Here is a 10,000-nt window from a genome sequence, read left to right on the forward strand (position 1 = left end):
CAAAAAAATGATGGATAATGAGGGTCCAAGAAAACAAATGACTAAGTCATCTAAGACAAGTATTTTGACATATCAGGAGGAGAGGGGAAAAAAGGAGAGAAAGAATGGAAAAAAAAGTAATAATGAAAGAATTGCCCCAAAACAGACATATTCCATGACTCTGTAAGATAACTTATTCTTGGGACATTCAACCCTATTCTGTATTTCTCTATCATCACTGCCTAGGAGATGAAAATTTCGTTCTTTTCACACCCATATAATAAATCTTTCATAACTGTACATCTCAATATAATATATTCAATAACCTGTGCTATTTGAATAAAAAATAATAAAATAAAAATAACAATCCAAGTGGAATAATAAGGTAACAAACACCTATACCTAGAAAACAGATCAATGCTTTCTTAATACTATGAAGGGTTATATTGCAACAGAAGAAAGAAAGAAAGAAAGAAGAAAAAAGAAGAAAGCAAGTTAGTAAGCATGAGTGATTCTCACCTTGATTTCTTGTCAACTGTGCCTGCTCATCCTCTCTCTCTACGTCGACCTTTGCACCAGTTATTCGAGACACAGATCTTATGTTCTCACCATTTCTGCCAATAATCCGCCCAACAGCATACTGGAAGACGGAAATGACAAAGTAGAATGGTTAGAATAGTTATAATTTTTTATTGTAGCTAAATCTGTATATCTATACATGAACTATTTCCTTCATGAAATGATACTGTATGAATAAGGATCCTTGGTATAATAATACATAACAAAGGCAAACAATATTTGTTCTAATGTAACAAATCATCTTTCAAAAAATCTAAAAAAATATAAGTAAAGGCAAATACTAATGGTACTGATATCTAACATTAATCAAGAAGCCTATCATAAATAACCATAACAAAAGCAGGCACATTACATCCTCACATAAGCGGACACATTAAAATCTCAAGTATCATAAGCGTATACTCACCTGAGGAACAAACATTTCGGATGACTCAATGACCGGCTGATCCGAGACGGCTTTGATAACGAGCTTCTGGGCTATGGTGACATTTTCCTCCAATCCTCGTATCAGGCATATTCTGTGACCGTTGACTTCTGTTTGGATAATAAGGTTTATTACAAAGCAGTTAAAGATAAGTTAACAAACATGGATATTCATGGTGGCACTGATGATGTGTGGAAATTAAAAAAGAAAAAATGCAAGTGATAATAAAAATCAGAATGAAAACAATTATGAAAAATAATGAAAATAATAATACTCATCATCAATATCATCATCATCAAAAAAAATATTCCTTCAAGGATATGCTGTCTTATGATCTAACACAGAAGTGGACTAAACAATCACTTCTATTTACTCTAAAGAAAGAAGAAAGAAGAAAAAGTAAGAAGGAAGAGAAGAAAATCATTTTTGGAATCTACTAAAATCTACATCATGAGACTTGAAATATTGCAAACAATCAAGATGATGGAGAAACTGAAACAGGAAAGGAAAGGAAAGGGAAAGAATAGGGCAAAGAAGAAGGAAAAAAAAGGTAAATGCAGGAAGTAGAATAGAAAAAGAGTGAACCCGACCCCTTCCGTATATTTCCCCAACAAGACAAACCTTCATCTGCAAAGTTGATCTTGGTGCTCGTCCGTTCCTGGATGAGCTTGATGTTGGCCCCCTGCCGCCCTATAACCAGGCCAACGCATTCGGTCGGGACATGCACTTCTGCGCTCGTCCACTGACTATTTCTTGTGTCTGGCAATATACGGTCATCTTCTTCATCCTGGTGGAAGAGGACATTATAAGAAGGAAGGAGAGTAAAAGGGGAACATGAAAAGAGATTGTGATCAATAATAATAATAATAATAATAATAATAACAATAACAACAATAATAGCTAAAGAGACAAGGCAACACAATAACTGTGTTTCCACTAAAAAAAAGAAAGAAAGAAAGAAAGAAAAAAAATGGAGTATAAAAAGGGATAGATGACAGTGAAAATGATAGTGACACTACATATGAGAAATGGAACAGTTCTTGAAGTTTCATCTAACAACACTGACATTTTTCATTTTCAAATCTAACTTGGCTGTCTTGCTCTTAATTCATATCTGCATTTTATTAAAGCAGTTACGACATGAGAGTCAATTACTTAATAAAAATGATAAGTATCAAGACAATACACCATGAAAGACACTTATCCATTTCAAATAAAAGAACATGAGCTCCCTGCAGAGTGCGTATTTAAACAGGTGGGATAGGTTTCCTTCTTTTAAGTGTTTATGAATTCATTAAGAAATTAAGAAGTATAGAAATCTAAAAAAAAAAAAAAAAAACATATTCCAACAAATCTATACTAACTCTTAATTAAGGCCAAACAGAATAGCGAGGGAATAAAGTGGTCATTATTCACAAAATAATAAATGCAAGGATTCCTGGGAATCCATAATCAGAAAAAAAAATCTCTTGGAATTAATCATATATATTTTTAACACAAATACCAATATTAATCCAAAACAATCAATTAATAAAAAAAAGTGCACATCAAACAACAAACCTGCATATTTTTGTAATATGAATAAATGGAAACTTTTAAACAACAACATTCCTTAAAACCTGTTTTCCACAGCAACTTAAACTCAGTACCCACTTCTGCTCTGTTGACACACCGACACAGTGCTCTATAATATACGCACTAAGCAGCTTTCCTTTGGTAACTGTGTCACAGGGGAGAGGGAGGCTGAAAGGGAGAGGAGTGGGGAGAGGGAAAGAGGGAAAGAGGAAGCAGAGTACCAGGGAGAGGGAGAGTAGAAGGGAGAGGAAAAGGGAAGGGAGAGGATCAGGGAGGAGAGCAGAAAGGATAGTAAAGAATGAGAGGGAGAAGAAGGGTAAGTGAGACAGGATGAAGGAGAGAGATAAGGAGAGGAAGGGGAAGAGAGACAAGATGAAGGAGAGAGATGAGATGAGGAAGATGGAGACAAAGAGTGGGAGAGAAGGAAGGAGACAGAAATGAGGATAAGGCACAGAAAGAGTGATTCTATAACTCAGAGAAAATTCATAATTCTAATAATATATTTCATACCTCTGGGAAAAACAGCTACTGAATATATGTAGGTCTTCTTTTTAAAGCATCAAAATATGTTCTCTTTGTATCATAAGTTTACAGACACAAGTAAAATCAAATCCATCCAGGATCACAGGGGATTGTTGGAAAAATTACTTTTATTTACAAAGAACTATGACACAGAATTTATTCTTCCTATAATCATGAGGTACTTTCAAAATCCTGTGATCTATCTAAAACAAGAATTTTTATTGTAATTAAAGTAGTAACATTAAAAAAAAAAAAAGAAAAGAAAAGAAAAATGTATATGAATACACAAACACACAACACACAACACACACACACACACACATAAATGAATAAATAAATATATATGTATGTATGCATACATGTATGTATGTATGTATTTATGTATGTATGTATATATTTATGTATGTATGTATACATGTATGTATGTATGTATGTATATATGTATATATGTATATATGTATGTATGTATGTATGTATGCATGTATGTATGCATGTATGTATGTGTGTGTGTGTATGTATGTATGTATGTATGTATGCATGCATGTATGTATATATGTGTGTATGTATGTATGTATGCATGTATGTATGTGTGTGTATAGTAAAGGGCAGTAAGAATGATGAAAAATGCCTTAAATAGTCATATAAGAAAAAATAAACACAGAATTAAGGAAAAGACAAAAGTCTGGTACTCACAAGGGATCAAGTGGGAACCTTAATAGATACCTTTTAAATCCTGTGTTGCCTAAAAAATGGTAGAAATTAAATCATTTCCCATTCTTTAACTTGGTACCAAAAAAAAAAAGAATGAAATGGACTGTAAAAAAAAATCTGTTCTATAAGAGATTTAGAGTAGAATAGCAAAGAATATTGATTTAGGAGTAGGGTAATAAAAACTGGAATAATCTCATTTCCACCAGAATCTACTCCTGAGGCAGAGAAATAATTATGGTAATATTGGACAACAACAACAACAAAACACAAGGAGGGAAGTTGCACATCATAATAAGAAATATATATCCTCTCCAACTTCTGGATATCCTTGACCATAACAAACAAGAAAGTTGTTTAGTATACATTTCATGTAAATTTTTGGAAAATAGACTATACAGAACAAAGCTTGAAGCATAAAGTGTTTCAACTTGGGGAAAATGAACACTATAGTGACCAAAGGCATCTCCACTTGATGTACTAAAATTATGGACCTTGTAAGATTGTGAAGCCATATGACTGTGTAGGCTTGAGTAGGCACAAGTTCATTACGAGTCAAACAATTGCCATAGCCTACAGCCTTCATTCCCAAACAAATAAAACAAACATACTAATAGCCTGTTTCAATCTTAATAGTAATATCAAGTATGTAATGAACAGGTTGTTGGTAACTAAACAAGATAAGATGAATGAATGGTTGGAGGAAGTGGCTAACGTTGCCTTGTTTATTTACATTCTTTAGGTGATACGGGATTGCTGTATGTATATGGTTTTGACTGGGGAGATATTGCATGCATAATATTTGTCTGATGAAGTGCTTGTGTATTTACTTTATCTATGTGATGATATATCATTATTTTTAATGCTGCTTAGGTGATAAGGTGACATATATCCACAGCTTGAACAGGGAGACTTAGTTGTATGTGTAATTACTGTTTTCTCTTTACTGTTTGTGTGGTGAGGAGTTTCTAATAAGTACTTTTATTACGATATTGATATATTCAAAGAGAAGGTCTATGTTAGAAACGAAGATGAAAAATCTGAGAAACTGTCTAAATTAGGTCCACATCAAGCAGTGCAATAGCCTCTAAGCTTCCCAGTCTGGCAAAGGCAAACAAACCCACAACACATATTCATCAATAAGAGATTGGACTGGTTCTTATTTTTCTTCCCTATAAACTGCCAGTTAGACCTACTTTAAAACCCATTGGAGCTTTTAAAACCCATTCGCTCCTGCGAGATGACGTCCTATTGCTTCATGATCTCTCCCTCTAAAAACATGTTTTACATAATTACATATGTATATACTCATTGCACTTGCATTTCTATAGACAGTGTTCTTGACTTATCAAAAAAAAAAAAAAAAAAAAAAAAAAAAAAAAAAAAAAAAAAAAAAAATAAGGAAAAATAAAAAAAACGCCTCTCAGCATCCCGTAAAATCAGGTGGGTGTAAAGCACTCTCAGAAGTGTAACACAGTATTGCACCAGGAGAGATCTAGCACTCAGAGGCTGTGTGCACTTATCATCTTCACAGAGGGAGCAACATCAAGCAAATAATCTGCCCCGTGCATGAATATGAGCAGGAGCATCTTGCATGTCATAGAACATGTGACACTAATATGAGCATTCTGTACAGCGGCCTCCAAGAACACATGCCATTCACAGTTGAACTAAAATTATGCCTTGGCAAGATAAGATGCCGTCCAAAGTCAATGAGTTAAATCCTACAATGTCTGTTATCAGTAACCTAACTTTCCTTCAACACATATCTGTAGATAAAGCATTCAAAACAGAACACATAAAAATTTATAAATACAATGTACTTGTCATTAACTCTTTGCTGTTTGCACACTAATCTGTACTTTCCACAACTACGCCTCCCTGAGTTTGAAAATCATTAACCTCACAGTCATAGCAGGCCTTTCTTCATATAAAACTATTTGATTTTATATTGGTCTACCCATCTTCAGCTATGGCAGGCCTAACAATTTGCATAAGTTTTTAAGACAACTATGTGTAGTAATTACAATTGCAGAGTTTCTTATGTGGTGTAGTATAGATTAATTACTATTTTCTCATCTTCCGATTATAAATGGGATTTTTCTAAAATTACTATGGCCACATATAATCATAAACATGTCCATTCTTATAAAAAAAAAAAAAAAAAAAATGATGCTTTCTGAATTTTGTACCATGCCGTAAAAATGACAAAATTTCATAGTCACAATCGGTGACATCATAAGGGGCGGAGTTTCCGAGGCTTCAATGCTAAACATTTTACGACTAACCCCAAATATCAATTATAAAAGAATTGTGATGCCCAGGTTACACACCTGAACCTTAGGGAAAGTGTCTCACAATATATTCTAATTTCACTCTGAAAAAACAACACTGCAATCAATAAAGTCTAGAGAGTTCTAGTATGGGCTAAGCCATCAATTTTTTCAAGACCGTAAAAACGCCTCTGTTAATATCATTCTAGAATTATTCATTCTGAAAATACAATATCATTTGATTACTTTCTTCCTAAAACCCAAACCAGGTCATGATGTTAATCATTTATGTAAATGTAACAGTAGTTAAACCATAATTTGTTAACATTAATAAGAATAGAATTCTATCTCTTATATCAATGTAAACAAAAAGCCGTCAACACAACTTTGGGTTTACATATACCATATATACGTATGTTAACATAATAATTCAACCTACTGGCACTAATTATTAAATAATAACTTAAAATGATAAAAAAAAAGATTCAAAAGATAACTTAAAAACCTAATAACGAAAGGGGCGGCATACTCTGCCCCCTCAACACACACAAAATCAACCGCCATTCAGAAAGTACATCCTGTCAATCCCATTCACTGTCATTACCTTCTTCGTCAGGTAATAATAGATCGTTCCAGCGACACCAGATAAGAGTAGAGCTCCTCCTAAGGGTAAAATAAAGTTCTTCAGACGAGAAGGATCCATACCCGACGGCAACCTCCTTTCGACTGAGTGGATCCGCGAGTTTCGTCTGCTGTTATGGTGCTCGCTTTCCCTTTTATTTTTCGTTTTTATTGCTTTTTAAGTGCTTTTTTCCCGCATTTCTTCCCCTTTTTGAAATTCTACGAGCTTCTCCTTTTCTCTAGGGTTGTCGTGATTTAAGAAAAAATAGATTTTCGAGTTTTTCATTGTCGGCATGTTCGGTTTATCATATCTTTGGTTAGTTCAATTTTGCTTTTTTCTCTTTCTTCTCACTCTATCTCCTGTTTTGTGCTTTTTGTCTGAGTTTCTTCTTATTTTCATGGAATGGACGTGGATGATATTTTTTCATGTGCTTTTCCTGTCTTTTATTTCATTATATTACTCTTAAATCGTAAAAGGGCTACTTATTTCATGTATTTAGATAAAAGGATGATTGTTTTCCACTACATTCTTTGAAAGAACTGATGATGCCACGATTATTTTTGACTGCTTGGATGCCATTCATGAGGTTCATTAGCAAGAGTGTATTATGGGGGTCTTTGGGAACATATGTAGTGTCTTTAACTAGTAGAGTTATTTTACCTTAACATAACCTTACTCAAAAAACCTACAGCCGATACCACATACACAGCCATCCCATCAACTGGATGTACTTAAGCTATCCCAAATAAACAACACAAAATCAAATGAAAGGAACAGTCTCGTTTTATTGTGTCCTCTGAGAAATCCGGCACAAAGTCACCTGGCGTCTGTCCAGCTGCAACACACTGCAACATGTCTCAGCAATTTGCATGTCGCACTTGGCAACACATGAATCCAGAATCCGTAAAATCTGTATAAAATCTAAAAAACATTTCTTTAAGACAATCCTCGGTAATACTTTGTTTCTTCTTCAGATCGTATCTTTAAATAATGGCAAATCCAAATAATCCAGTTGTATACATTTGTTTATCTCGAGCCGGTTAATTTACGAATATGTATATCTAAAATTCTTTATATATATATCTATAACAACAGAAATAAGTACAAGTCTCTACACGCACGCTTAATCAACTGGCTGACATACAACAGGAGATATTGGCAACAGATACTATTTTTGTTTTGTATTGCGAAATTCAAGTAAACCAGAAGTTACTGTGGCTGGAGGAGGAATTCCGACATATATTGACCAAAGATATGTCCCTAGGTGGTAGTCCATGCATCCTTCTGTGTGCGTTTTTTTTGTTTGTTTTTTTATCTTGGGGGGGAGCGTTTATCTATTCGTTTTCCTTTGCCTACGTATCTATCTACTCTCTCTCTCTCTTCTCTTCTCTTCTCTTCTCTTCTCTCTTTCGACCAAACCCCTTTCCGTCTCTCTCTCTCTCTCTCTTTCTCTCTCTCGACCCACCCCCTTTCCGTTTCTCTCTCTCTCTCTCTCTCTCTCTCTCTCTCTCTCTCTCTCTCTCTCTCTCTCTCTCTCTCTCTCTCTCTCTCTCTCTCTCTCTCTCTCTCTCTCTCTCTCTCTCTCTCTCTCTCTCTCTCTCCCTCTCCATCTCCCTCTCTCGCTCGCTCTCTCTATTTAGATAGAAGGCTGTCGAGTAATGAATGAAAGATGGGCTTGTCATGGCTCATGCACGGAAAACCATGTGTCGAAACTCACACTAGCTTGTCTCAATTTCAGTCGACGATAAACAATTCCTCCTCACTACCCACGGATTACCATCAACTCCCACTCCTGAAATCAAAATAAACATCAAAATAAGAAAAGAATTGCTATTGTGATATCCCATATATTATTTGATTAAAAAAAGTCAACACATGTGACTTGGCTGCAGAGTTGATCTTACGTCATCCTGTTCGAACACGTGGATGACGTCACGTCCCACTATATCTCGGCGAATTTACAAAGTTACATTTTACAGTCATCTTGGCAACGTCTACCGGTACGTATTTCATAACAATATTCATAATTTCCGAGCGAATATTCATAATTTCTTCTCGATTATGATTAATGATGATCATAAGTCTGAATACTATACATAGACAATAGTAATAGATGATAGTAAAGCTATAATATCATCAATATCTGTTAGGCTGTTATTATCTATCTGAAATTGATTAGCAACTATTATCATTGGTAAAAAAATCCTGATTAAACCTTACCTATGATCTAATATGTGTAGGTGACTAATGCCTTCCGCTTTGTGCTTGCCATATGCCTCACGTGATGAGAAAGGTTTCATTCATAGTCAGGAAGATTGTGTTTATGGGATCAGCTGTGCGTTACTCGTGCTGTTGTTGTCAACAATTTCGTCACTATTTTTCTTGGTGATTATTATTGATATTCTTGTTTTTGTTTATTATTTTTATTTTTGTCATTATCTTATCATCATAATTGTTGTTATTACTGTGATTATTAGTTATTGTTATTATTATTGTTATCATTATTGTTATTAGTATCATTATTATTATTTATATCGTCATTATTGTTATCATTAATATTTTTATCATTATTCTGTCATTATTGTCATATTTTTAGTATCATTGGTAATGTTATTGCTGTTATTACTCTTACTATTATTAACATTATTATCATTATTACTATTGTCATCATTATTATTATCATTATTATCATTAGCATTATTATTATTATCAGTGCTGTTATTGTTACCATAAATATTGCTATTGTCACATCATCTATCATTATTCTAATTCTGTCATGTGTAATTATCTTTATTGTGTCATTTGTATCATCACTATCTTTTATTATCATCATTTATCATTTCCATTACTTTTTCCAGAGTGGCTGATATTTCCATAGCATGATTTTAACCGTTTTATTTTGTAGTGTATTCGTGGCTACAAAAACCGTTATTTTTCATAATCTAATCATTATTGTACATTGCCTTTATTAGAGCATCAAAAAACCGTTATCACTAATATTTTCTTATTATTCTTCGTTGAAAAAAAAATCAACTAACGTCACAATCATCATTAATTTCAAGAATGATACTTGCAACACGGTCAGAACTGTGATAAGGAACACTTCCACGGTATCTTTTTTTCCTATCGTATCTTAGACATCTTATCAGCTAACTTAAAAATGTCGCATTCTACCGCCAAACATCCATTCACAAAGTCAACTGACGAATTTGGCGAGTATTGATGTCTCAAACTAGAAGACATGGCATCTTTATAAACGCTACCTGAAGTGAGTGTTGTTGTTGTACTTGTTATTTTTTGTTGTGGTTGTGTATTTGG

The 10,000-nt window shown here is 33.9% G+C and overlaps 2 protein-coding genes across 6 annotated transcripts in view; one reads left to right on the plus strand and one right to left on the minus strand.

Annotated features, from left to right (window-relative positions):
• The window catches only part of LOC122267334 (tudor and KH domain-containing protein homolog), a 15,064-nt gene extending 6,930 nt beyond the window's left edge, over positions 1–8,134 (minus strand). For 2 of the 3 annotated variants that reach the window (XM_043037398.2, XM_043037406.2), the window contains exons 1-4: positions 6,665–6,821; positions 1,604–1,769; positions 965–1,092; positions 499–619 (exon numbers count right to left, since the gene is read on the minus strand). In XM_043037398.2, the coding sequence (XP_042893332.2) occupies positions 499–619; positions 965–1,092; positions 1,604–1,769; positions 6,665–6,763 (514 nt within the window). In that variant the 5' untranslated portion in view covers positions 6,764–6,821. Of the gene's footprint in view, positions 1–498; positions 620–964; positions 1,093–1,603; positions 1,770–6,664 lie in introns of all 3 variants that reach the window. The other variant, XM_043037390.2, reaches the window with a different exon arrangement.
• An 861-nt stretch (positions 8,135–8,995) lies between these two features.
• Positions 8,996–10,000, plus strand: part of LOC122267439 (stimulator of interferon genes protein 7) — a 15,950-nt gene continuing 14,945 nt past the window's right edge. For 2 of the 3 annotated variants that reach the window (XM_086546176.1, XM_086546178.1), the window contains exon 1: positions 9,822–9,950. The gene's annotated coding sequence lies outside the window, so the exon portion shown is untranslated. Of the gene's footprint in view, positions 9,068–9,821; positions 9,951–10,000 lie in introns of those variants that run through there. The other variant, XM_086546177.1, reaches the window with a different exon arrangement.

The sequence above is a fragment of the Penaeus japonicus genome, unplaced genomic scaffold, assembly GCF_977035675.1.
Source record: "Penaeus japonicus unplaced genomic scaffold, GWHDUDI00000001_assembly GWHDUDI00000017, whole genome shotgun sequence".
NCBI classification, from domain to species: domain Eukaryota; kingdom Metazoa; phylum Arthropoda; class Malacostraca; order Decapoda; family Penaeidae; genus Penaeus; species Penaeus japonicus.